This window comes from Trametes versicolor (genome assembly GCF_000271585.1).
Source record: "Trametes versicolor FP-101664 SS1 unplaced genomic scaffold TRAVEscaffold_4, whole genome shotgun sequence".
Taxonomy (NCBI): domain Eukaryota; kingdom Fungi; phylum Basidiomycota; class Agaricomycetes; order Polyporales; family Polyporaceae; genus Trametes; species Trametes versicolor.
This window is the reverse complement of record NW_007360324.1, coordinates 1,527,161-1,551,624: the sequence shown is the minus strand read 5'-3', so window position 1 is coordinate 1,551,624 and position 24,464 is coordinate 1,527,161. Positions and strand designations below refer to the sequence as shown.

Below are 24,464 nucleotides of genomic sequence, written 5' to 3'. Positions count from 1 at the left end.
ACTCTACCCGATGCCCTTTATAGCCCCCGCTCCTCCCATTCCTCCCCCCACATCCCCGCCATGAATCCCCACCTCGACTGCATCCTCCACGACCTCCCTGCCCCTCCCCGCTACAGACAGCCCTTCTACCTCCCGCCCCCGCCGTCGACTGTCTATGCATCGAGCTCGAGCTCCCAACAATATGACTGGCGGTCTCAGGCACAACATTCGACCCTCTTCGCAGGCCCACTAGCTCCCTCTAGCTGGACAAATGCAGGGCCCTTACATGTCCCCTCCTCTCTCTGGCCCGCGGGCCCCCCTGACTTCCTCCTCCCCTTCCACCACTACCCGACGAAGCAGTACGGCACAGGAGACTGTAAGCGACCTCCCCTAACGTTATGCCGCGCGCCACAGGCTAACCTCGTCTTAGACTCGGTCGCACGATCAGACACCTCCTCCGCCATCTCGCGCGACAGCGACCTCTCGCCCTCCCCTGAAGTCGCAGAGGTCGTGTGCAACGCGCCCCTCGTCGCGCCCGTGCCCCTCCCGTACCACTCCCCGACGTTCCTCATGTACGACCTCCCGGACGAGGACGAGGACCTCTCGCACCCGCCCTACACGCACCGGCCGCACAAGCGCAAGCGCGCGCGAGACGACACCGACTCGGATGCCGAGGACGACCAAGACTCCCCTTCCTCCGACGCGCGCGGCGACAAGCACCTCGCTGCGAAACGGCGCGCGGTCGGCGCGTCGGGCGCCCCACGCTGGAATCAGACAAGCGAATGGGGCTCGGCGCTGCGCCACCCCGCCACGGGCTTCTCGCGGCGTAATCGCGCGCGGTAGAGGACACGCTCCCCGCTCGGCCTTCGGGTCTCGGGGCGACGACGGGTGATCAGCTGCCGTTCATTCGCTCATTCATCTTTCACCGGGTCGGGGCGCGCGATCGCCCGCTCGGACATATCCCGCATTGTACACTACTACGCAATCCTCACCTTCACGCATTCAACCCATTCGCTCCCATTCGGTACCCGTAAACCTGGCGTGCGTCGATTCGCTACAACTGCTGCGCGCGGCGGGCGCACGGGCACGGGCAGGGGCACGCGCCCCGGATATGTGACACGCTCGGAATGTGTGTGAGTCGACGCGGCCGCTTCTCGAGGCTTCTCGCGCGCTGACCTGCTTGACGCCACAGCGGCTTCCCCACCCTTCTTGGAGTTCTTCGCCCCAGGAAGGAGCGCGATACCCGGAGGGGGGCGAAAATGCGCGCAGGCGAGACGTCAGCGCCGGCACCGCCGCGCCTCGCCTCGTCTCGCCTTGGGGTCATGTCCCGTAGCGGCGGACGCGGCATTGTCAGTATTACACGCAATATGATTCATGATGATGCAGATGCAGCGGCAGCACCGGCGGAGACGTCTTCTGCACACGACACACGCAGCGGTGATTCCGATTTCCAACACACTCGAGCTAATGGGCTCGGGCGCACAGAACGACGGATTGCAATTGGAGTGGCAACGGCAGGGATATCTGGATATCCATCCATCGCACGGTCGGTCCAGCTGGTATCGCATGCGGTGCTGCGCTCTACACACGATCAGCAGCGGACACTCTGACACTCCACCCGAGAACGCCCCCGGGCTTCTGGCGCGCTGCAGCGGGAACTCTGGAGGGCGAAGGGGGCTCGGGTGTCCTGCGGTGCGGGCGATCTGCGGCTCGGCGGCGCCCCTGGGAGCCGACAGGAATGGACGTGTGCTCGCGCGCGCGGCGGCATTATCTCCATGTATATCCGCGCCTGTGCCCGCCTCGTCCCGCGCGCCGCAGTCGCGGTTTTTTCTGGTCCTCCTCTCGTCTGTTGCCATTGTTGCTGCGGTACGGACAATGGCACTGGTCTACGGGCAAGCCAAGGCCTCTCGTGCAGAGCTGCAAATTATTTGCGGGAGGGCGCCCGGTGCGCCCGATAGCGCAGCCGTCGGCCCTTACTTGGTTCGCAACTCGCCCGAGTCCCTTCTGTCGCTTAGCCTCGCGTCCGCTCCCGCGCATTCAGTTCCACTTCTGACATGCATATCACCGCATCTTCTAATAGCACCGCGTCATCTGTGTAGGGTCTCCTGCCTCCGCTTGCATCCCGGCTCGCACTGGCGCTGGCTCGCAGGGGCTATCCCCGCTGCCAATGCCCGCCTGACACACAAGCTTAGTGCTTATGGCTGTCGCGGCGCTGCATGACTGTCTGACTGCCTGCCATCGATATCTGTCAGTGCCCAGCCTGACCTGACGAGATAGGTGACACTAGCGCGCCCCGGGAGGGGAGTGTTGAACATTCCGGTGTTCGATCGCGTGCGAGAACTCACCCTACGTGCTAGGTCCGGCGCGGGTGGGCGCGGGGCATGTGGAGATATATATCATGCACAGTGTATGCATTACGGTGTACGCCGCGCCGGCCGAGGACACCACAGATGCAGCAGGGGTATAAGCTCAAGCTCGGGCCCTCCGTGATTGATCAAATTCATGCAGCTTCAGCGCGAGCAACGCCAACAGCACCGTGTCCAGCACATCGCGTAACCGGCCAGCTCGAGCGCGGACGCGGGGCCACCGCAGTACGTACGTCCTCCCGCCGTCGAAATAGCTCCTCTCGTGGCCCCATCGCTACATACGCGCACACTGAGTCCGGTTCTGCTTGGACTGCACTATCGCGTTCGAAGTTCATCTGCGCGCGCCGTGGCCCGGCGGCGTGGGACTGCGTACATAGGCACCGCGTGCGTGCAGGACCGTCTTTAACGCCTCGTGCGCCGGCAACTTGGGGGGCGTGCGTGCCCGGGGGCGCCGCTTCAGGACGGCGCGGGCGGTGGATGTATGTCCGCTGTGCTGGTGTGTGGCTCGGGTCTCGTGGCGGGGGAAGCGCGGCGGGACCTGTTGTTGCGTACGTTGTATACGTAGCTACGCATGTGCTATAACGCTTGTCCCAGAACATGGCTGTCAAGGTGCGTGGAGCAAGTTGAGTTTCAGTGCATCGTTGCCACTTACTTCAAAGCCGAGGACGTAGCATATGCAGTATTAGTACTCGTCAACCCGCAGCAACTCAGGCTGAGCATCGGTACTTGCCATCTCGACCCTTCGGACTGCCTCGCCGGTGGGACAGGAACAGGCACCTGCACCGTGAGCCGACCTGGGGCTCTGTGGTGGCCTGATGCGGATCACCCACCGAGTCGTCAAAACGTCGGATGACGAGGCGCGAAACACGCAGCTCCTGCGGTGCGACCTCGGTGTCCCTCCCGCGCGATGTTTCCTCTGGTTTCGCAGGCACGGGCGCGTGCGGTGCCCAGGTGATGCGTGTGTCATATCCGACCCGGCGAGCGTGATGCTGCACATACGCACATACGGCGTCGCGATGTGTTGATATTGATAGGTGGAAGGGAAGTGCGATCGCAAACACGAATACCCCATATGCCGCGGACGGCGAGCCAGTTCTAAGCGGTGTGGTTCATTTGGGCGGGTGCCTCGAGGCCAGAAATACCCTCAGTCGACTGTCGCGCTCGGGCTGCGGTTGCGGTGTGAGACCGGAGAGTGGGTGTTGGATATCTGGATATCGGACGTGTGTGCGGTGTGGTGGTAGTGTGGTGCCGGCAGCGGGCCATCACTTCCTGTCACCGGTGTTCATGCCATTTCGGCTGTTTCGGCGAGGGCGCAGCTGTGCGTGTACGAGCGTATACGAGGAACCCGAAGCCTGTGGTCTTGTCTCTTGTATACGGACGAGCGATGGGCGTCGCACATCACTGATCTGCAGCTGTTTTCCACGTCTACAGCGCTCGCGGGGACTTTGGCTCCCGACAACTGCTCTGTATCGGTGGCGGCTACGGATCATTGTTGCATCAGCGACAATTGTAATACTACACCGACTGCACCTGAAATCAGACCCCGTATGATTTTGCTCAACGCCGAGAGCGCTATTGCGCATACGGGCTAGAAGGATCGTTCCATGGCAGGGGTCCTATATCTAGCACCGGAACATAGATGCGCAGTAAGACTGTGCGTACCGGATATTTCAATACATCACCGACCTTGCGCGCCGCGTCTGTTCGCCCTGCTGCTGCTCAGGGTTGCTCTTGTTGTGCATCTACAAACTGCATTCAGTTCATCGCGAAGGCACCAGACGTGAGTAATCGCAAAGCAGGCACAACCTCCGTCAGCCGTCAACCGTCACGCAGCGCGGATTTGCAGATTGGCGCAGCACAGCGACGTGATTATGCAGAGAGAACAGGAAAATAATGATAGAACGGGCGAGTCGTGATTGCGCATCTACGACATCTATCCAACCGCGAGAACGAGCACATGTACAGACCGAGTGCGAAGATTGCAGCACTATGTCTTGGGTCTTCATAGCAGCCAATGGGGTGTGGCAGTCGGCGTCTAGTCGCTCAGAATAGCTTGTACGACATTCGCAACGCGTAGTTGCCTGAGGTCAGTGTACGTCTGTGAGAAGACCACATAAGCGAAACTCATACGAGAAGCACAAGGGAGAGAGATTGTAACACACCTGGCCGCATCCGACGAAAATGATAGGTTGCCCAGTGACGTATGTCATCGACAGCGCAGCTCCGACCTATGTAACGCCAGTCAGCGGGTGCTGTAACCGAGATGGCCAGCAGCCAATAAACGACGCGCGCATGCGTTCGTCATTTGTGCGCAGGGCGCGCAAGAGACGTACCTTGTCGTCAACTGTGTCCCACTTGGTGACGACCATGCCGTCGATCCCGCGCTCCTGCACGCCCGACGCGGCGGAGAAGTCCCGCAGCGCGCGGTCGAACTTCGTGAGCTGGTCGACGGCCTCATTACCCACCAACGCCTCGCCGACGAAGAGGATCTTGTCTGGATTGTTCGTCGCGACGAGCTACGAGGCGGGGGCCACGACAAATTCGATGTGAGTAAAGGAAGCATCCGCGATGTACGTGTGAATGCAAACACACCTTCGCGAGAGCGCGCATCAGCGGCTGCAAAAGGGCGGATCGTCACTCGTCAGTTCGTGCATCCGCGATCATAAAACGCCAATCGCACGTACTTCGTTGTCCTGCATCCGCCCGGCGGTGTCGATAAGCACGACGTCGAACTCGTTGTCGCGCGCTGTTCGCACGCATCAGCACTTCGCCACTGTGGACAGATCGAAGAAGTGCAAAAAGCAGAGCTAGAACTCACCGTAACTGATAGCCTCTTTCGCAATGCCGGCAGCGTCCTTGCCGTACCCGCGTTCGTACAGCTCGACACGGCCTTTGCTGTTCGTCGCGCCGTCGACGCCGAGCATACTGAGATTGCGCACATGGACACGCAGCTGTTCGACGGCTCCGCTCCTTTACGGACCGCGCGGTAATGGGGTAAGCGTACGGCGTCTAAGTCGTGGCTGGGAAGACAAACCTGAAGGTGTCGCAGGCGGCGATGAGGACACGGAAGCCATTTTGGATGAGCCAGAAGCAGACTTTCGACAGATTCGTACTCTTCCCGACACCGTTCACGCCAACGAAGGTTATACTGTACGGCTGCCGCTGCTGGGACGCCGGCAGCGGGCTGGACAGCTTCGTGCGTATTGAAAGCAGCAGATCTGTGGAGGTCTTCGGCGTAAGGATACGCGTGATGGAATTCCCCAACGCTTGCCGTACGGCCGAGCTAGTCGCTGCAGAACAGACAAATGAACACCGCTGTTCACGAACAAGGATAAGTGTTCAGGCGTACTCTGGAAGCCGCCGACCTTCTTCCCCACGAGGCTCTGGCCAACGTCTTCACAAATCTTGTCCGAAATCTCTTTCGCGACATTCTTTTTCATGAGATGCTGCTTCATCGCCTCCAGCACGGGTTTCAAGTCCTCTTCCGATAGGACCTTCGAGCCCGTCAAGCGCGCAAAGATAGAGCCCAGCGCGCCTAGCGATCCCGACGCAGGCTTCTGCTCCTGGCCACCCTTCTTCAGCACTTCCGCGATCACGTCGTCCGCATTCTTCCCGCCTTGCGCGAACTCCCAGTCGCGAACCTCGTACATGCCATCCTGGGTACGCGTGCCGAGCGAGCCGTTGTCGACGAGCGCGGATAGATCAACACGCGGCGCGTGCGAGTCAGACGTGGAGCTGTCGTAGCTGAAGTCCAGGGTCGCCATGTCGGACTCTGTCGGCGCCTCGTCGCCCCACTTACGCTGCGTCTTCGCCTTTGCTTTCCGTTTTGACTTGGACTGGGTCTCGGAGCTGCGTGCGTCAGAGCGGTCAGCACATGTGTGTACGAACGGGACTTACTCTGAACCGGGGAGACTATCTCGCCCGCTCCCGACATCCGCGCGACCCCGCCCACGTCTGCCGGGCTGGCCGCCGCGACCACGGAGCCTGTTCTTCAGCGCCTGTACGTTACGAGCTATATGTTCCTCGTCAAGGACATTATCACCCGACTGCGAAGGCACTGTCGGGAGCAGGGTGTCACGATGAAATTCCCGGGTACTCCAACACTTCTGTTTATGGGAAACACACCTGTGCTGAGCTCTTCCTCCGGAGGCGTGACTTCCACTGCGGAGTGGGCGACATACCCTGAGCGCGAACGCCTTTCCTATATTCGGACGTGAGGTACAGCACGCGGGCGGGGCGGAGGAGGCTAACCTGAGCGGCCTTGTCCTCGAGGCCGCGGAGCAGCTTATCAAAGACACCGTCCCAGCCCTCGAACGCTTTCGCGAAATTCCACGAAGCCGAGGTGTCGGCAGAAGACGAGAGCTTGGCGGTTCTGGTAACGTGGAGGGACGCGACGAACGTAGTGAGGAATGGCTGGAACAGCTTGACGAAGAGGGTTTTGAGCGCGTTAAGGAGGTCCTCAACGTATGTGAGCTGCAGGATACGCTGGTACGCGACCTGAGATGACCAGTAAGCGCCTGAAAGACGAGTCCGGGAGGAGGAGGGGACGGACGACGAAGATGAGCTCGAGATCGTTTACGAAGGTCCACTTGACGGCGTATCCATCCTTCTCGTACTTTCCGTCAGAGCTACGGCCTTCTATGAGTGCCTCGCGGACCAAGGAGTTGACGGGGGAGGTGGAGGATGCTGCGGTATGTGATGCTGCAGGAGTAAAAGAACGCGACCAAAGAACAACGCCGCCTGCGGAGAACATCGCTTCAACCCTGACTTCTTCCGTGCCACTTCCACGTACTCACCCTTGTGCGATATAGAACAGTGGTCAAGCATGGCAGCAACTGGAAGAGGTGAGCTGAGGGGAAGAGGGGAGGAGCGAGAGAGGAATTCGAAGCGCCGTCTCGAGTGCTCTCCTCTGGGGCAAGTCCGCGAAGCGCCCAGCAAACAGTCGCGGACCGATCGCGATTTCGTCCCAAGAGCCTCCCAATACGACGCGCCGGGCGCGTCCAGCTCGTCTTCAGCCGCTTCCTCTTCGACGTCAACGCTCGTTCGAGCAGTCCGATGTACGTTGGACTTGGAAGCCTCTGGACACCTATTTAAACCCGCCACCAGCTGCCCGAGCTCCCCCACCTCCTTCTGCCGAGCTCTCCCGCTATCACCATCCTCCTCCGACGGGTCGATCGACCGGTATGCGCAATCCCACTCTGCCACACACCCGCTGATGTTACTGTCGCAGACATGCCGGACCCCCAGCCAACCGAAATACAGGTTTGGACGAACTCCTTCGAGATTAGGCAGCTGCCGACAGCCGTCTGGTACCACTATGACGGTATGTATTCCCCTCGCTAGCCGATCATTATATTAACGCCCATCGCTTAACCCAGTCGGTAAATACACAATTGCTGCACCCCATCTGTTCCCTCTCGCTCACCTCATACAGTCATCAACCCCGATGCCCTGTTCAAACGGCGCAACTATGAAATCATGGAACACGTCCAGCTCGAGAATGCCGCGATCTTCACTCCGAGAGCGGTATACGACGGTCGGAAGAACTTGTTTAGCCTTCGCGACTTTCCCGCCGGCACGGTAAGCGCCAGCCACGTTCCATCCCTATAGGACCCCCGACGATACAGCTGTTATCATAACGATACACCCTTTCAAAAAGTCTTACGGACAGCTGTTTCGCGCGGCGATGCGAGGAGGACGCGGGTGTAGAAGCTTAGACCCGCGCTCTCCTTGGTGGTGCTCGCTACCTACTACCCGCTACACTCGGGGGGTCGCCGCCACTTCTGGGCCCGAAAGGCTATCCGTGGGTTTTTGACGGGGGCCTGTCGCTTTGATAGCAGCTGTAAGAGGGGATGCCTGATGAAGACTTCCGGAGTTTTGCACAATATGTCCGGTGGCCAAAGGCCATTTTAGCGGTTGGTTCTGTCCGGATTGCAACAGCCACTGGCATCGACTGTATATTAGCGGTCGTGGCAGGATGACGCCCACAGGCTCCAGCCCCGCCGTGCATGACGCCTGGTTGCGAGCATAATGTCGGTGCGCTGGCCAGGGGGGACGGGGTCAGCGCCGGGGCCTACCCCTACCCCCGGCGATTTGTCCGGACAACTAACAGGCATGCCCCCAGCGTCGAGCTCGTTGTCCAGCCACGATTTGTCCGGATCAGCACAGGCATACCCCACCCGAAAGGGCGATTCTTGTCCGGATTGTCATCAGGCATACACCCCTGATTGTCGGGGGTCCTATCCCTGTCCGTAAACCTGACGTTATTCTCTAGTTCACTGTCGCCCTCGGCCGCACGAAGAAGTTCGACGTGTTTATCAAGCGCGTGAGCGTCATTCGCCCCAGGTACGCTATACGCTGCACTACCTTGCCCCGCATGCTCACCATCGTCCAGCGATGTCCAAAAGCTCTGCCAACGGCGGTCGCCGGGCGACCCCAGCGACAGCTCGATGTCGCTGAATTTGCTTCAACTGATCGTTCGGCAGGCACCCAACATGTGAGCATCGCGTGTATGTAAATCCACGGCTAACGTCTGAGCGCGTTTTATTATAGGCGGCACAAGTTTCCAGCCGACGCGCGCTCGTTCTACATCTCGCACAACGCGAAGGATCTGCGGATCGGCCTCTCTGCTTGGCGGGGCTACTTTCAGTAAGTACGCTCACCGTCTTACATTCTCGGGCCCTGATTTTGTTGTAGGAGCGTCCGCCCGGTTTTGAACAAGCTCATCATTAATGTCGATGTGTCGCATGCCGCAGTGTAAGCACGTAATCCATATAGCCAGTGGACCCTGACATTGATCATCCCCACAGGTATACACCTGGGCCATTGATCGACACCATGATGCAGCATCTCGGGCTCTCAGACGTGCGCCAACTGGAGACTTTGAGGCCCGACGAATTCGGCAGATTGCGTATATTCCTGAAAGGCGTCGCTATCAAGGTGACGTTGTCAAACTCCAGGCCACGCCCTATCAAGGATCTAGTGCTACAGGCCGGCTTGCAAGAATTCGACAAGGAAAATGAGCGATGGACCGTCGCGGTAAGTCGTCGCTGCAATGCTCTCACCTCTGCTGCACATGCTCATACACAATACAGCGCCATTTCGAGCACAAGTACAACCGCCCAGTCCGCCTGCCCCGCATCGTCGGGATTAGGATGGGCGCCACGGCCATCATCCCGGCCGAGTTTTGCCAGATCGTCCCTGGACAGGTATACCGCAAGAAGCTCCCTCCGGAGACGCAGAAAGACTTTCTCGGGTTCTCAACCCAGAAGCCGGCGGAGCGACTCCGAGACATACAAAACGCAGTATCGGGACAGGCAGGTCTTAGAGTACCATCCACACACCACCCGACTGATCATTTTTCTAATCGCGCAGGGCCAACTGTTCGACTACGCTACTTCAGACTTCATGCGCGAGGCAGGGATGTCTGTCAAAACCGACAACGCGATGAGCATTCCCGGTCTTGTGATCGCTCCTCCCAGGATTCGATACAGGAACGACGAGATGGTACTGCTCTTCTTGTCTCGTTACAAGTCTGCCGTCTGACCATTGTGCATACAGAGAATCGCCCCTCGAGCCGGCTCGTGGAATGTCGTCGGCAAGCAGTTCATCCAACCAGGGGTCCTTCATTACTGGGGAGTCGCGGTGTTCGACCGCGCAGCTCGCGAGCAGGACGTACAGGAATTTATTTCCAGGCTGGTCGGCAACCTGCAGCGAGCAGGTAGGATCTTTCGCCCATCCGTGTGCAACTTTGCTGACCTGATTATGGCTGATATATAGGCTTGGGTGCGAATTACTACCGTTTGCCAGGTATCCGTTCGATTATGCTTACTCCTGATTAGTCGTCTCCAACCCGATGCCGCCCATCCGACCAGGGAACCCGGCCAACCCAGCGCCAGTGAGGCAAATTTGCTATGAGGGGGTACACACTTTACTGACCGAACCGGCCCAGACACTCATGGAGGTTGCCGATCTGGGTGTGCGTGCGGGCCCCCCTCAGGGCGCACGGTATCCGCAACTAATCATCGTCATCCTCCCCAACGCTGCTCCGGATTGCCGCCGGGCCGTCAAGCACTGGGGAGACATTCAACGCAATATCTCGACCCAGTGTGTGGTAAGCCATCCGCCGTTTCACCCTATGATTGTTGCCGCGTCCGTGCTAACCTGCGACTTTTCGCAAGCGCTCCCCGAAGTGGGGCAAGGCGAACGACCAGTACTGCAACAACGTCGCCCTCAAGTAGATATTCCCGCACCCTGACGACCTATACATGCTGATATGTTCCTTTCCAGGATCAACTCGCGCATCGGAGGGACCAACTCCGTCATCATGTCTGACGCGACCAGTTTCCTCCAGACCTGCATGGTCGTTGGTGCGTGGTTCCGGTGTATTCTCTCACATCGAGATCGCTGACGACACTCTGACATAGGTGCGGATGTGGGGCATCCCGGCCCTGGAGCCGCCACGAGGCCATCTGTGACAGGGCTCGTCGCGTCCGTCGACCCGGCGATCAGCAGGATGACATCCTACGCACACGTCCAGGCCCCTCGGACGGAGATCATCGAGGACCTGGAGACGATGATGGTCGTAAGTCGCCGTGATCGCGGTCACTTCGCTCGTATTGCAGGCTAACTGGGACTGCACCAGGCCGCGCTGACGGACTACCAGGATTACTACCAGAGGCAGAACAAGAAGGTAGACCCTCCGAAGACCATCGTCTTCTACAGGGACGGCGTGAGCGAGGGAGAGTTCGCTCAGGTTGCGGCCCGGGAGATTCCGATGGTGAAGAGTCAGTACTTTTGAATACGTTTTTCAACCTTGTAGCTGACTCCGTCGCTGCTGCAGACGCGTTTGTGCGATGCAACATCCCCAAGGCACTCATGCCGAAGCTCATCTTCATCGTGGTTGGAAAGCGGTACGTAACGACTCGTGGCCTCACTCTCGTCGCCTTTGTGCTTACAACGCTTTGCAGACACCACATCCGCTTCTTCCCTCAGAAGTTCGTTCCTCGACATGAGTGCCGGCATCGATACTGACTATACGCCGCCTCCAGCCCTACCCGGGACGGCGATAGGTCGGGGAATTGCCCTGCGGGCCTCCTCATTCACCAGACGATCACGAACCCGAACTACCCGGACTTCTACCTCCAATCGCACGCCGGCCTGCTTGGGAGTGAGTCCACCGCGCTGCATACGTGCCGCAGAGTGATGCTGACCGTACGACTGCCGCAGCGAGCCGCCCCGCACACTACGTCGTCCTGGAGAACGAAGCGGGCCTGTCATCCCTCAAGTACGTCTGCGCTATGTTTGTTGATAAGCCGATTCTCGCGCTAACGGTTGGATGTTCGCACAGCTTGCAGACGCTGACTTTCCATCTCTGCCACATGTATGCGAGCGCAACCCGCTCGGTGTCCATTCCGGCGCCGGTGTACTGTGAGTAATGCGAGAACTCCGTGCCCCGCCCGTAGCTCACTGCTGACATTCGTCCCCCTCTTCTCAGACGCTGATGTACGCACATCCCTTGCTTGTTGCTGTGGCACATCATCCCCGTTTTATTTTGACTTAGCTCACATGTTGCTTCCTACAGCGGATCTGCTCGCGCATGGAGTTCCACTGCGAGGACGGCGCGTCGCTGAGCGACACCGCCTCCAACTTCACCAGCGGAAACCCGGAGTTCAATCTGGCGCAGTGGAAGGCCGCGTTCAAGCCGACTGCGCTCAACAAGCGCATGTACTTCCTCTAGTCCCAGGGAAGAGGGGTCGCCGGCTGCATATTCGAGTTGGGGTCCGGGTCGGTAGAGGGTAATGCGCCGTGATTTCTTGGTCTGCGTGGGTACGGTACCTCCGGTATTGAAGTGGTCGCGGGCGCCGCTGCGGGTCGTCCGCTGTGTGCTTCGTTTTTGCTGAATGTCGCGGACTGTCATCTTGTGTAGTACTAGCAAAGTCTCCTGGTGGCGCAGTGGTCTGAACCTTCCGCGCGCGGCGCAGCGCTGTACGTTGCGCGCGTGATGTACGATGTGCTCGTTGTATCTTTGATTCTATATGCGCTCCCCATATATCTCGTAGTTAGTTGGTAGTAAAAGCTCCAGAAGTTCCTCCAATGTATCACATATTTCCGTTCCCCCTCACTTTCAAAGCGTGTCAAAGACGAACTATGGAAGACATACATGTATCACAGTCTGCTATCGGCGGCGCCGCAGGATGGTCATCACGGAGTTGAAGGATACATCTCAGCGATTGCGCGACGAGCGACAGGCGCATGCCATCGTTGCCAACGTGATACTCAGAGAACCCTCAGCCTCTTACCATGGCCACTTGCGCTATACAGTGCCCGAGCCGATAACCGCGAGCACCCCATCACGCGGGTCGCCCACACGGTGTCTATGCAGCTAACGTGGCACCGTCTCCCCATTCCAGTCTTCGCGCGAAGTCCGGCACGTAGCACGTTGCACACATATGAACTGCACCCGTCCTTATTTCGCGACCACGCCCGCCAGCCCATGCGACGCGCTCGCGCACTCTAGGGAACCGGGCGGCGCGGTCGGACACGCACGATAGCCGCACAGCCTGTTTAGCACGGCCGCTGCCCCATTGGAGGGCACAGCAGCCCGGGCGGCCGTGGGTCCAATCAGTCCGGGCAGGGGGCGAGCGCGGGACATGGGAGGCCGGAGGCGATATATAGAATGTGCTCGATATGCGCGCGGGGCCGCAGTACGTACAGGGTTCGGGCTTGTGGGGCGAGGGTGAGGGCGCGATCGTATGCGCGGTCACGGTGTTCAGTACACGATGATCTTGTCCAGGTCCGCAGCGTAGTCTGTGGGGAAGTACGACCGTTGTCAGCGTCTCTGTGATGGATGTACGCGTCCGACAATGCGGAACAGGGGACAGAACGGGAAAGACACGTACTGGTCTGGCCGGAGCTGAAGAGGATGGTGTTGGAGCCGGAGCGGAGGTTGAGCTGCACGGGGATGCTGAGCACGACGCCGCCTCCGCCGGTGTTGGGCTGGTCGAGCGAGATGGGCGCGCCGCCGTTTACGCTGCAAGGAATGACACGATGGCCCGTTGAGCCCCGGGAAACACAAGATGCGCAGCCGCGAGCGGAACCAGACGCACCTGATAGTCGTGTTGCGCCAGGACGAGTCGCCGTTCGCGATGTAGAGCGCGACCCACTGCGCGGTGCCGCGACCCTGCACGGTGATGGTCACGGTTCCACCATTGCCTGTGTCGACGTCTCAGTTCCTGACAAGTGTCTTTCGAAACAAGGAAAATGATGCACGTACCGAGATAGCCCACCGCTGTGCCGCCGGAGAAGCCGGAGTTGGTCAGGAGCCTGGAGGACCCTCCGAGCGTGCCCTTCTCCGCCTCATAAGTAGTGCCCGATGCGACCGAATACGTTCCTAGCATCATCCCACAAGCGTCAGCACGGCATTTCATCTTACGTTCGCGCAGCAGCAGCCTGATATGTGCTCACCAGCATTGAGGTTGACGCTCCACACATCCGCCTGCACGAGCTGCGGGGCGCCGCTGGAGAAGTCGAGCGGGAGCCAGATGTACTGGCTGCTGCCGAGCAGGTTCGAGCGCCAGCGGTCGCCCATGTAGATCACGTTCGAGCCGAGCGGGAGGTCGTATGCGTTCTGCGAGTAGTATGTGCGCACGGCCTCGGGCGCGATATCTGCCTGCGCGGACCACGGACCGGCGAGTGACTGTATGCGAGGGCGGTATCAGAGAAAGATCGTGTGCCGAAATTGACGGGAATCGAGGGTCAAGAAGTTGACGCACCGTGGCCTGGAAAGCCTTGTTCGGGTTCGGGTCCCACCCGCTCGTGTGCGAGGCGATGAGCCAGTACACCTGATGTATCTGTTACATTCTGGCCGCGCAGAGGACAGCTGAACGACACGTACCCCATCCCGCTTGACAATGCCCGGGGCCTCGAGCGTGGCACCTAACGAGCCAGAAGTCAGCTAGAGACCCACGGTAGAGCTGCGATCTGACACCTACCGTTCAGCTGGCTGGCGACTGTTGTGACATTGTAGTAGTTGGCGTCCAAATGCGTGATTTTGAAATTCTGGTTGTTGTCAGACGCATACAGCAGGTATGCCGAACCTAACGTATCACCCAGGCGGCGGATGAGTTGACCGCTCCGTGCGGTTTGATTGATTGGACGGCTTACCGTCATCTGTAAGTTGAGAGACGTTCATTAGATGGATGACAGGGAATAATCGTCAGGATGCAATACGTGCCATCTTGGAATAGGCCTTCGTCGCGCGAGTCGGCGCCGAGAGGCTTCCAGCTGCCCTTGTAGGTGAATGGGCCGCATGGGGTCTTCGCCGTGGCTACACCGACCATCGCCGCGCCATAGCTAGGGGCGTCGTAAGTGAATATATTCATTACGCCAGAAGCATGCGTGTTGTATATAAAACCGGACTTACTTCGACGAATCAGAGTGGAACCACATGACATATTCGTTGTTCTGCGAATCGTTGAGCTCTCGTACGTCATAAGACACAAAGGCCAGACTGGACACGTACCTTGCTGTTGAACAGTACTGAAGCACGCAACGAATAGGGATGAGATGACTGTATAGGAGCAATGCCGGACGCCCTGCTCACCCTTAGGCCTCTCCACAATGTTGGTGTTAGAGATCATAGTCCCTGCAATAGGGCTGAGAGCGTCGTTCTGGCGAGCCCAAGTCACTAGGTCGGTGGACTGAAGGGTTATGTGAGTACGGAGATGTACTCTATGCAGCGATGTCCATTCAGCCGGGAAACGTACAGTGTAGCATGAAACTGCCTTGAACGACGCGCTATTGTGCGACTTGTCCTCTCCGAACCAGTAGAACGTGGATCCGACCTACGAGAAAACGGTTGAACTCGAGCTCAAGCTTGGATCTGCAGACTATCGGTGTACCTTCAGGATCCCTGCGCCGTGGGCCTGAATAGCGTTTCCACTAGTATCCTTCCACGGCGCTCCGGGCACAATGAGCGATTGGCCATTGACCAGGAGCAGGCCCGCAAGGGCAGAGAGCGCCAGCAGCACAGAGAACATCGCGGCGGAGGTTCACCACTGTCGGCAGTTGCTCCGAGGTACGCTGTATTATATACGCAGTAATTCCGCCAGCACCGTGCGGGCCGCCTTGCATCATCGGGTGCTCCTCGGCAAGGGTCACAAGAAGTCGACCTCTCCGTCATCGCTAGAATTGTTGCGGAGCCAGGGTCGCGCGGTGTCCTGAAGCGCATGGTGCGAGTATCGGATATTCCATAGAGTTGGGCGGGATCAAGAGCGTTCTGGAGACGAGAAGATAGTTGCCCAGACGAACTGCAGGTCATATTGCGCATTCCAGCTGTACTGGCGGTCTCTGCGGGCCGTTAAAAAGGCACGCGAGGCGCGTGGCACGAAGCAGAAGGACGGCGGGGATCGTCACGTTTAGGTGCCACAAGGCTGTCGGGTCCGGAGAAGATGACGGCGCGTAGAACGTGGTGCAAGGCGCACATGGGCGCAACTCAGTTGTCCTCCGGCGGCATAAACCCTGCTAACATTGGGGAGGACCATGTGAGCGCCGGGGGAAGTATACCAGCCGAAACGCGCATGAGGAAGTGCGACTGACCGTTCATATCGAGGCGTGCTTCCCGAAGACTTCACCGGCCATCCTGGGGGTGCAGAGATGCCCCATGACCGGCGTGGACCGCCATGGACCCGTCGGCCTCTTGCGAAAGAGACAGGTAAGGCGATCCGGTACTGCATACCCGTCTGGTGGGGGCGTCGCGTTCTCTATGACCCCATCCACCCGGCCGGCAGCCCCCTCTTCTGCTTATGCACGCCCAGTTTACATACTCGCCTGGTGCGCCGAGCGCATCATGTCCTCGTTCTGACGACTAAGCTGGCGCCAAGGGTCGATGGCCGCCCAGCAGTCGCAATGCAAATCGATGGGCGAGTCAGACGAAGTCATGGCTCGCAAGGGAGACGCGAAGCGAAAGTCGTAAGACGGAAGGGACGGAAGGCCTTGGGCATGGGATAAATCGACGGTGACGGTGTTGCGGTCGTGGCGAATTCCCTGGTGGGAGTCAGACTCAAGAGCTGCTTTGACTTTGCTCAGCCACACCGCGTCGCCTCTCGCGTGCCACCGCCCTCCCGCTCCCGCCTTTCTCTCTGCCACTCGCAACGATGACCACCCCCGCTCAGAGCCAGAGCCAGACCCCCGTCAGCGGCGTCGCTACCCCGCCCATCACTCATGGCGTCGGGAACCCCTCTGGGACACCCGTGGTCGCGCCGACCCGTTCCAAGGACCCCACTAAGGATAGCGCGAGCGGCAGCCTGGGCACCTTCGGTGTGAGTCTCCTTGACACATCTTGAGCGGGACATTGTCATGAATCAGGCGCATTGCTTGTCGTGCGAAGGTCAAGTCCGGCCTCGCCCAGATGCTCAAGGTGAGCACATCACAGATGAGATCTTGGGTCAGGTCCTGAATGTTGTGCGGGCGCACATAGGGTGGCGTCATCATGGACGTCGTGAACGCCGAGCAGGCTCGCATAGCCGAGGAGGCTGGCGCGTGCGCCGTCATGGCCCTCGAAAGAGTGCCTGCGGACATCCGCGCGCAGGGTGGCGTCGCTCGCATGGTGAGTCCAATGTGGCGTTCATATGGGACAGACCTGACTGTCGCGCGTACAGAGCGACCCTAAAATGATCAAGGAGATCGTTGATGCCGTCACCATCCCTGTGATGGCGAAAGTGCGCATAGGACACTTTGTCGAGGCACAAGTACGCGTCCCTATATGCGCGCAACTTTCATTGGCGTAGTGTCCTGATGCCACGCTATGTTCGTCTACCGTGACAGATCCTTCAGGCCATTGGCATCGACTACATCGACGAGTCCGAGGTCCTGTCGCCTGCGGATGATGAACACCACATCAACAAGCATCCGTTCAAGGTGCCCTTTGTCTGTGGCGCGCGTAACCTCGGCGAGGCGCTACGTCGCATTTCCGAGGGTGCTGCTTTCATCCGTACCAAGGGTGAGGCAGGCACCGGTAACGTCGTCGAGGCGGTACGGCACCAGCGGTCGGTCATGGGCGAGATCCGAAAGGCGAGCGTTATGAGCGAGGAAGAGCTCTATGCCTATGCCCGGGACATCCAGGCGCCGTTCCACCTCTTGAAGGAGACCGCACGCCTCAAACGGCTGCCGGTCGTGAACTTCGCCGCCGGTGGTATCGCAACCCCCGGTATGTGCATATGGTCGCGGCGGATCCGCGCGCCTCTGATGATTTTTTTTTCGTGCATAGCGGATGCTGCTCTCATGATGCAGCTTGGTTGCGATGGAGGTGAGTGTCTTCCCGCATCCATACCGGCGCGTGGCAATACTGAATGCGTGTCGCAGTTTTCGTCGGCTCGGGCATCTTCCATGTGTGTACAAGTGCCTTAGTGGCGGGTTACCTTCACTGACGCCCACTTCAGTCTGGAGATCCGGCAAAGAGGGCGCGCGCGATCGTGCAGGCAGTGCGTATCTTTCAGCTTCAGCTTCAGTTCATCGTGTCGCGATACTGATGGGCTGCGCAGGTTACTCACTTCAACAACCCGAAACTCCTGGCGGAGGTAGGGAACGTCGATACCGCCCTGACGCTCGTAAGACTGACGTTGCGGACATAGATCTCGGAGGACATCGGCGAGGCCATGGTCGGGCTGACGATGTAAGTTCAGTCATCGGCGAACTCAGACCCTATTCCTAAAGCTAGAAATATGCAGCACCGACGATATGAAGGGCGGCAGACTCGCGAAGCGCGGGTGGTAAATGTATCAATAAAGTTGGGTCCGGTACGTACGCCTCCCCGCAGCGCCGCCGATGCAGACCCGCTCAATCCGACCAGTGTAGAACATGGAAATAGATAGACATTAAACCAAAGACCCCGTGTAGCCCTCCAGTGTTGTACCATCCTCCTACCCCCCGCAATTGTATAACCTCCCTGTGATACTGCGCTGAGTGACGTCATTGTGTACCGAGCGCCTACGGTATACCCCACCAGTCTGGCGGGCGCTTGTTCATAGCACCTTTTCTACCTCCACCATGTCTCTCGTACAGAAGCTGCAGAACAAACTCTCGAATGGAACGCAAGACGCCACCCATGCGCAGCCACAGCAAAAATTGAAAGACTTCATCGCCGTGCGTACCTCTCCGGTCGGCGCGCTGCAACCGCCGCCACCGCCGTTCTCCCCGCCGGAGACCCGTACACTTACTCATCCACGCGTTTATCGGGCAGGAGGACCCAAATTCCACATACACATTTGACGGCGAGCGCGACGCGCCGCGCTCGGAGATTTGTAGGGAAGGGAAGGAGAAGGGGCGGAAATGTATCGAGGTGCGTCGGCGCGCTCCTATCGCATCGCGCTCGCGCAGACGCTGGGGCTGATTCGTGCGGCGTCGCCGTGCGCCCCCGACAGATGGAGATGTACTCGACGAAGCTCTTCCAGGCGATGCAGGTGCGTGTCGTCCATTTTTTATGTTGACGTGCGCCGCGGGTAAACATGTGCTCATCGTGCATGACCCCAGGAACAAGGCTTCTTCTGCGCCCTCCCCATGGACCCCACGCGGACGCACATGGAATGCAAACGGATACCCAAGAACTAGTCGGAATCACGCCGCCCGTGTTTGACAGCCACAAATTATCGCATCTGTAATTAGTGTAATATTACATTCCCACCTATAGTGGGCGTCCTCAGCTATGAATCTGTCAGAGCCCTGCGCATAAACTTGCTCTAGGAGACGTAATCCATGCCCAGCGTGCCAAACCGAGCCTTCTCGAGCGCGGCATCGGCGAGCTCCCGCCGCTTCTCGGCCATCTTCAAGTCGTGCGTTGACAGCTCGTACTCATGCAGCGCGCGCCGGGTGGCCGCGGCGATTTGCACGTACTCGCTCTCCAGATGCGTGCGGTGTGAGCGAATGCGCGCAATCTGCCCAGGTCACATCAGTAAAATTGAGCCGATAGACAGGCGGTTTTGCGCACCTCAGCCTCGATGTCGGCGGTAACATTGGGTTTGGGTTGGTACTTGGGAATGACAAACTCGGAGCCCGTGGCTTCTGGTACTGCGGCAGAAGCGGGGGCGGGGCTTTCCGTCTTCGCAGGTTGAGCGGCGGTGTTGCGACGGGTCCATTCCGGTTTAGGCGGCAGGCTGGGCACTGGTTGTGCGATCTGAGGCGGCGTTCCCGGCACGACTGGAGATTTAGGGGCCCTGTTACGCGGTCCGGTGGGAGGCGACCTTGACCATCGTCGTCTGGAGACCTTTTGTTCTGGTTCAGTTTCAGGCTTGGGCGGCAGAGACGGGATGGTGGGTGTGGTAGCCGCCGGCGAAGACATGGTCACGGACACATGTGCGGGAGAAGCGACCCGAGAGGTGACAGAAGGCGCAGCCGAGAACGGCGCAGGGTCCACGACTGAGGGGGCAGTCGATGCGCGCCCGGAGCCAGGCGCTGCAGCAGCATCCTCCATCTCGACGTCGCCATCGGCGTCGGTCTTGAGTACTGCGAGCACTGCACGAGCAACAGCGGGTGGTGGTGTGCGGAGACGTTGTGGTGATTTAGGCTTCGGTAGTACATGCCGTTTCGGCGGTGGCGTCTTTGTCGGCGACCGGGTGCGTGAACGCGAGCGACTTGGTGGAGAGGGCGAGCGTTTCCGTGTGGGCGCTGGACTGCGCTTGCGCGGAGGCGGCGCAGGTGAATAAGACCTCCGTCGGGGCGAACGGCGGTCCCGGTCCCGGTCTCGATCTCGGTCTCGATATTGTGTAGCACTTGCTCGGCCTGCTGGACTGTATCGCCGTTTCCTGTCCGGACTTGGGCTGCGACGGCTTGCAACCCACTTGCGGTCTTTCTCGGCAGGGGATCGATCCCGACGGACGCGCGATACAGAATGCGAGCCCAGTCTGATTTCGCCAGGGGAAGGCTCGCGTATAGGACGCGAACGTTCAGGTTTGTATGGGGATGCCGACCCACTGGCAACCACCGGTGGCTGGGAGGGTAGGCGACGTCTCGGAGAGGATGGTGTACGCGCCCTGCTCGCCGGTGATCGCGAACTTCGTTCGCCTTCCTTGATAGGAGCTGTTTAAGTCAGCTACAGTAGGTGTATGCGAATCGAAACACGTACCAACGCGCTTGGGTGGCGATTTCGAGGCACGAGGTATCCATTTGCGCTCAGGTTCGACCTCGCGTGGTCTTTCGCGAGGATACCTTCTCTCGTCGTCCCTTCGTCGTGACCAGTCTCGTTCTTTGGACGCTGTACGCTCTCTCCGTTCTTTGTCGTAGGATCTGCGAGGTTCTTCCTCCCACCTCCGGTCTCTCTCCCTGTCCCTGGGAGGTTCATCCCGTGGCCTTGTCCTATGATCATCACGCCTGTCCCAGTCTCGCTCCCTGAACCTATCATCCTCGCGTCGTTCGTAGAACGCGCTGACGTACGTGTCCATGGGCGGTGGCGGTGGCGGACGTGCGCGGTATGTGTCCACAGGAGGGCGGCTAGGCACGTATGAGTCCATTGGAGGTGCCGCACGCGTTCTCGGGGGCGAGCGCGGAGGATATGCATGTCTTTCCCGAGTGGCATAGCGATCAGGAGTGGGAGGGTAAACAGAAGGCGCAGGTGGACGAGCGTAGTCTCTGGGGTCCGGAGGATAGCGTGGCGGGTAGCCAAACTCTGGCTTTGGTGGCAAATGCGACATCGCGTTGATTTGGATACTCAGTCTCTCGTGTCTTGATGATAGGAAGTGGCAAGAATGGGAGCTTTAGTAGAGGTGAGCAGAGGTGGCTGGAGGAGAATGTAGTACACCGGCAAACGCAGAGTGCAGACGGAGCTCGTGTTTTGTCATGTTTGGGACTCCTTGGACCCCTTCGTCCACCATCCTCAGCCACACGGACCTCTCAGCCCTGCAGACAGCGGCGTTCACGACCCTTCGCGGCCAATGTCGACCTCCCTATACCCCTTAGCCTCCCTGGCGCAAGTCGAGAAGACGCCGTCCCGCGAGGACGGGATCCCGGAGGAGCTAGAGCTCGATTTGCGCGCGTTTGGCTGCAAACTGATCTATGAAGCCGGCGTGCTCCTGCGACAGTGAGTTACAATGCTTGCCATCTCGCGCGTCGTCTCTGAGGCACGCAAGTACAGAAAGCAGGTAGCTGTCGCCACCAAGCAGGTAGCTGTCGCCACCGCGCAGATCCTCTTCCAGCGGTTCTGGTATGTCACATCCATGAAGCAATTCGGGATCGGAGTACGTGCTTTGCATCCTTCGTCGCGCGCGCCTGCTTACGGCCCTTGCATCCGCCAGGACATCGGGATGGGCGCGCTGTACCTCGCATCCAAGCTCGAAGAGTGTCCAGTGCGGATGCGCGACCTCATCAACGTATACGACCTGCTACTCCAACGCACCGCGCACCGGGTCAAGTACCCGCCCGGAGCCTCCGGCGGCCCCGAGTTCAAATACGTGCCGATGTCGTACTTCGGGAGCACGTTCTACGACCTCAAGGACGCGCTCGTCGTCGCGGAGATGCAGATCCTCAAGCGCCTCGGCTTCAACGTGCACGTTGTGCTTCCGTACGGAACGCTCGTCAATTACCTCCGGCTGCTCGGCCTCACCGAGCGCGAGGACGTCTCCAGCAAGGCGTGGGGCTACCTAAATGACGCGCGAGTATCCCTGTTGCTTTCTGTCCAGGGCTCCCGGTCACGTTGACGCCGGTTTTATGCAGATTGCAGACACCCGTATACGCGTTGTATGCGGTCCCAACGATCGTCAGCGCGGCCATATTGTTGGCTACGCGACAGCTTGGGATCGCGCTACCGTCGACGCCTGAGGCCTGCTGGTGGGAGCTGTTCGATGCTGACTGGGAAGACGTCTGGAGCGTCGCTGGCTACACTATGCGGTTGTACCGGGAACGTAGTCCGGACGATCAGGCGCGTCTCTTGAGACTGGTCTCCAAGAAGGGCATTCGCTTATGGCTAGAAGAGAATGCACCGACGAGCTCACAGAGCTGACCATTGGGGCGATTTTGTTATCTTACTTGACCATGTTGTATTGTACTTTCTCTTGCTCATTATAAGCCGAGCACCCCGTCGCTTTAAGATATAGCAGCACCGCGCATCGTCATTACCCCCCACTCCGGGAAGGGTAGCGTATCATAACAGGTACAACGAGCTATACCTAGGGGATGCCGAGGAGCGGGCACATCCTCCCAGACAGTCGCAAGATGAAACAAGGAAAAGAATGACCGAGACCAGTCCAACAACAAAGGCTGTAAGCATAGATTACGATGAAGAGACCATTCCAGAATCGCCCACACGGCGATCGCCCGGGCGACCGTTATGTGAGGCGCGACACCAACGCGACACGACAGCAAACGAGCCGTTCAGCAGCACCCACCCGCGGCTTGCTGTTGCACGGTCTGGCCTGGCGTGATCGTTGACGACTTGCCGGTGCCAGCGGCGGTGGTAGTGGAACCCATGCTAATCGAAACCGGTCAATCCCGCCGTCCGGCGCTGGCAATGCGGATAGACGTACCGGTCCTTGATCTGCTTCGCCATAGTCAGGAAAGCCTGCTCGACATTGGTAGCGTTCTTCGCCGACGTCTCCAGGAAGGGGATTCCGAGTTGGTCAGCGAATTCCTGTGATACCGGCCTTGTTAGTCGGTCTCAGACATTGCACCGCACTGCTCACGCACCTTCGCGACGCTGTACTCCACGACCTTCTTGCTCGTCAAATCGGACTTGTTGCCGACGAGAAGCTTGTTCACGCCCTCAGACGCATACCGGTCAATCTCCTGCAGCCACTGCTTGACGTTCGTGAAGGTGTCTGCGGTGAAAGGGGTAAGCGTCTATCGGCTGTAAGGCCTTGTCCGAGTGGACTGGAACGCACCGTTATCGGTCACGTCGTAAACGACGATGATGCCGTGTGCGCCACGGTAGTAAGACGAGGTGATAGTACGGAAACGTTCTTGGCCTACAGAAAACGTCAGGTACGCGCAACACAGAAGGTGGATTGCACTCACCGGCGGTATCCCACTACATTGAGATAACGAGAGTAGAAGTCAGCACTGCTTCATTTACGAGAGGCACAGGTGGACTGGAAGAGGCTAGCTGACGGCAGTCCCTGCAAGTGTGTCTAACGTCCGGGAATGCCAGAAGGTAGAGGCGCACAGCAACAGCGCCGGGCGCTGGCACCACTCCAGCCGAGCCGTCTCTACTCGGCCAGAGGCCCAGGGATGCAGGGAAGCCGCAGTATTCGCCCAGATTCGCCCAGCGGTAACGGATAGAAAAGAAGAGACTGACAATCTGGAGCTTCACGGTCTTGCCCTCGAGTTCGATGGTCCTAATCTTGAAGTCGACGCCAATGGTGCTGATGTAGCTCTCCGTGTACGTGTCGTCCGCGAACCGGAGCAGCAAGCAAGACTAGGCCGGCGAAAAGGTGGTCATGGTGAGCAAAGCAGGCCAGCACTCGCCGCAGCACGCCTTCCTGCGTGGCGCGAGAACGGTTGCGACTGTTACTCACCTTGCCGACGCCGGAGTCGCCGATGAGGAGGAGCTTGAAGAGGTAGTCGTACTCGCTGGTGTGCATGATGTGCGCGTGGTCTTGAGGAGAGCGAGGAGGCTGTCGGTCGTCTGGCGGGGGTCGTGGAGGGAGGAGGATGAGGAGAGCAGACGGGCGCAGGCGGTGGTTGTGACGCGTGTCGCTGTGTTTGGCAAGGGCGTGCCCGGCAAACGCCCTGTGCGCACTCCCAGCTGCCGCCCGCACAGCCGCGACTCTGCACCCGCCCAACTCCCCGCCCGACAATCCTCCATCCTACCACCTCAGGCGCACTCGCGGGCGATGGCTGTATGCGGTCTGAGACCAACGTTCATAATGCACCGTCAGAGACACTGAATAGGCCTGCGGATCCAAGTCTCATGATGTCAGCATCGCATAGGCGCCGCCACCGAGCAACACATAAGTATCGAGACACTTGCGCTCGCGAAGGTCTTCAAAGAAAGGCAGTGAGCGGGCGGCGCGCACCGTGGAAGGACATGATGAATACGGCGTAACATAAAACTCTTACCCAGAATTTCTAGCATTGCGATCGAGGCTGTGGATCGCGATGTCTGCCTCGCAACAACTAGGTTAGCCTCCATCTTGA

At 59.2% G+C, this 24,464-nt stretch overlaps 9 protein-coding genes across 9 annotated transcripts; 5 read left to right on the top strand and 4 right to left on the bottom strand.

Moving 5' to 3' along the window:
• The first annotated feature begins 50 nt into the window (after positions 1 to 50).
• On the top strand, positions 51 to 1,393 carry TRAVEDRAFT_64005 (uncharacterized protein). The gene is made up of 3 exons (XM_008038614.1): positions 51 to 355; positions 410 to 1,112; positions 1,172 to 1,393. Exons 1-2 carry the CDS (start codon positions 61 to 63, stop codon positions 820 to 822), a joined length of 708 nt encoding a protein of 235 aa, XP_008036805.1. The 5' UTR covers positions 51 to 60; the 3' UTR covers positions 823 to 1,112; positions 1,172 to 1,393.
• Positions 1,394 to 4,230: 2,837 nt separating this feature from the next.
• Positions 4,231 to 7,172, bottom strand: TRAVEDRAFT_165360 (P-loop containing nucleoside triphosphate hydrolase protein; the record flags this gene model as incomplete). The annotated part of the gene is made up of 13 exons (XM_008038613.1): positions 4,231 to 4,443; positions 4,508 to 4,573; positions 4,679 to 4,861; positions 4,938 to 4,961; positions 5,030 to 5,091; positions 5,164 to 5,315; positions 5,380 to 5,635; positions 5,695 to 6,194; positions 6,243 to 6,402; positions 6,471 to 6,546; positions 6,597 to 6,842; positions 6,898 to 7,085; positions 7,142 to 7,172. The coding sequence occupies 13 exons, from the start codon at positions 7,170 to 7,172 to the stop codon at positions 4,381 to 4,383; spliced, it is 2,007 nt and encodes a 668-aa protein (XP_008036804.1). The 3' UTR covers positions 4,231 to 4,380.
• Positions 7,173 to 7,575: 403 nt separating this feature from the next.
• On the top strand, positions 7,576 to 12,464 carry TRAVEDRAFT_28062 (Piwi-domain-containing protein; the record flags this gene model as incomplete). The annotated part of the gene is made up of 22 exons (XM_008037922.1): positions 7,576 to 7,668; positions 7,780 to 7,925; positions 8,620 to 8,690; positions 8,740 to 8,841; positions 8,898 to 8,993; positions 9,042 to 9,101; positions 9,155 to 9,383; positions 9,440 to 9,661; positions 9,720 to 9,851; positions 9,906 to 10,065; positions 10,187 to 10,242; positions 10,297 to 10,458; positions 10,526 to 10,581; positions 10,635 to 10,714; positions 10,772 to 10,929; positions 10,990 to 11,131; positions 11,188 to 11,257; positions 11,315 to 11,341; positions 11,396 to 11,514; positions 11,574 to 11,631; positions 11,695 to 11,767; positions 11,929 to 12,464. Coding segments are annotated over 22 exons (2,468 nt in total), but the record flags the coding sequence as incomplete, so codon positions are not given.
• Positions 12,465 to 12,984: 520 nt separating this feature from the next.
• On the bottom strand, positions 12,985 to 15,978 carry TRAVEDRAFT_145953 (galactan 1,3-beta-galactosidase). The gene is made up of 16 exons (XM_008038612.1): positions 15,945 to 15,978; positions 15,248 to 15,869; positions 15,113 to 15,190; positions 14,950 to 15,046; positions 14,869 to 14,885; positions 14,770 to 14,810; positions 14,581 to 14,699; positions 14,511 to 14,516; positions 14,339 to 14,443; positions 14,242 to 14,282; positions 14,120 to 14,188; positions 13,812 to 14,043; positions 13,621 to 13,737; positions 13,454 to 13,559; positions 13,247 to 13,377; positions 12,985 to 13,154 (listed from the first exon to the last, which is right to left on the bottom strand). Exons 2-16 carry the CDS (start codon positions 15,383 to 15,385, stop codon positions 13,117 to 13,119), a joined length of 1,335 nt encoding a protein of 444 aa, XP_008036803.1. The 5' UTR covers positions 15,386 to 15,869; positions 15,945 to 15,978; the 3' UTR covers positions 12,985 to 13,116.
• A 461-nt stretch (positions 15,979 to 16,439) lies between these two features.
• TRAVEDRAFT_145952 (vitamin B6 biosynthesis protein) lies at positions 16,440 to 18,288 on the top strand. The gene is made up of 11 exons (XM_008038611.1): positions 16,440 to 16,666; positions 16,735 to 16,764; positions 16,825 to 16,953; positions 17,006 to 17,095; positions 17,172 to 17,553; positions 17,614 to 17,652; positions 17,709 to 17,734; positions 17,786 to 17,827; positions 17,888 to 17,923; positions 17,978 to 18,018; positions 18,074 to 18,288. Exons 1-11 carry the CDS (start codon positions 16,502 to 16,504, stop codon positions 18,117 to 18,119), a joined length of 1,026 nt encoding a protein of 341 aa, XP_008036802.1. The 5' UTR covers positions 16,440 to 16,501; the 3' UTR covers positions 18,120 to 18,288.
• Positions 18,289 to 18,392: 104 nt separating this feature from the next.
• On the top strand, positions 18,393 to 18,953 carry TRAVEDRAFT_45752 (uncharacterized protein; the record flags this gene model as incomplete). Its single annotated transcript, XM_008038117.1, has 4 exons — positions 18,393 to 18,488; positions 18,586 to 18,684; positions 18,767 to 18,805; positions 18,876 to 18,953. The coding sequence occupies 4 exons, from the start codon at positions 18,393 to 18,395 to the stop codon at positions 18,951 to 18,953; spliced, it is 312 nt and encodes a 103-aa protein (XP_008036308.1).
• Positions 18,954 to 19,081: 128 nt separating this feature from the next.
• On the bottom strand, positions 19,082 to 19,680 carry TRAVEDRAFT_120930 (uncharacterized protein; the record flags this gene model as incomplete). The annotated part of the gene is made up of 2 exons (XM_008038610.1): positions 19,082 to 19,276; positions 19,330 to 19,680. 2 exons carry the CDS (start codon positions 19,678 to 19,680, stop codon positions 19,082 to 19,084), a joined length of 546 nt encoding a protein of 181 aa, XP_008036801.1.
• Positions 19,681 to 21,268: 1,588 nt separating this feature from the next.
• Positions 21,269 to 22,332, top strand: TRAVEDRAFT_19171 (cyclin-like protein; the record flags this gene model as incomplete). Its single annotated transcript, XM_008037809.1, has 4 exons — positions 21,269 to 21,414; positions 21,469 to 21,571; positions 21,629 to 22,020; positions 22,047 to 22,332. The coding sequence occupies 4 exons, from the start codon at positions 21,269 to 21,271 to the stop codon at positions 22,330 to 22,332; spliced, it is 927 nt and encodes a 308-aa protein (XP_008036000.1).
• A 371-nt stretch (positions 22,333 to 22,703) lies between these two features.
• On the bottom strand, positions 22,704 to 23,908 carry TRAVEDRAFT_119425 (GTP-binding protein ypt1; the record flags this gene model as incomplete). The annotated part of the gene is made up of 7 exons (XM_008038609.1): positions 22,704 to 22,800; positions 22,856 to 22,959; positions 23,016 to 23,146; positions 23,210 to 23,293; positions 23,343 to 23,355; positions 23,623 to 23,742; positions 23,843 to 23,908. 7 exons carry the CDS (start codon positions 23,906 to 23,908, stop codon positions 22,704 to 22,706), a joined length of 615 nt encoding a protein of 204 aa, XP_008036800.1.
• Between the last annotated feature and the right edge of the window lie 556 nt (positions 23,909 to 24,464).